This window comes from Trichinella spiralis (genome assembly GCF_000181795.1).
Source record: "Trichinella spiralis strain ISS 195 chromosome Unknown Scfld1699, whole genome shotgun sequence".
In the NCBI taxonomy this organism is placed as follows: Eukaryota; Metazoa; Nematoda; class Enoplea; order Trichinellida; family Trichinellidae; genus Trichinella; species Trichinella spiralis.
Genome location: NW_003528638.1, coordinates 1 through 682, shown reverse-complemented (window position 1 = coordinate 682; position 682 = coordinate 1). Strand labels below are relative to the sequence as shown.

General features: G+C 34.8%; 1 protein-coding gene across 1 annotated transcript; it reads right to left on the bottom strand.

Annotated features, from left to right (window-relative positions):
• Positions 1-257: 257 nt before the first annotated feature.
• Positions 258-641, bottom strand: Tsp_13294 (solute carrier family 22 member 2; the record flags this gene model as incomplete). Its single annotated transcript, XM_003368884.1, has 2 exons — positions 258-398; positions 430-641. Coding segments are annotated over 2 exons (353 nt in total), but the record flags the coding sequence as incomplete, so codon positions are not given.
• Positions 642-682: the final 41 nt, after the last annotated feature.

The window sequence follows — 682 nt, the reverse complement described above, 5'->3', positions numbered from 1 at the left end:
TTCTCAATCATGCTTCTGATGGGCTGGATTGTTTCTTTCTTGGGGAATTGTTCAGTCGACGGCTGAAAAAGAAAAAAACATCACGACAAAAATATTAGCATCTAACTTTACACATATTCGAACAATTTTCTTTAAATTTTAAACAGTTGTACAAAATAATATATATTTTTCATCAATAATACTTAAAAAAAGTCCTCTACAAATAAATAAAAAAGAAAATCGCATGCTGATAAAACAATATCGTCTCCCAGTTTTGCTCACTCGGAAAATTTTTCCGCGTCAGCTAACGTTTCTGCTAAGTCGTGGCCAGCAGTTTCAGGTAATAAAAGCGTCAAACCACCAGCGATCAGCGCAATCGCGCTGTACAACAACGACATCAAAACAGCATAATCTTCAGCCTGAAATACCAATAATAATAAGCAAACAAACATGTAAACATATAAACAGAATAATTTTCCACCAGCCACAAAGCAAGTAAGATGCAGCAAAGAACCAATTCGACCAATCATGCTGCACAAGCCCATGGCTGTGTTGCGCAACACTGTTGGAAAAAGTCCGAAGTATACGTATAATTGATCGCATAAACGCTGGCAAGAGCAGATTTGGCGAACATACCAACACCAATTTAATAATTGTATTTTCTAAAAAATCCATTTTTTATTAAAATTATTATTAAATTGCA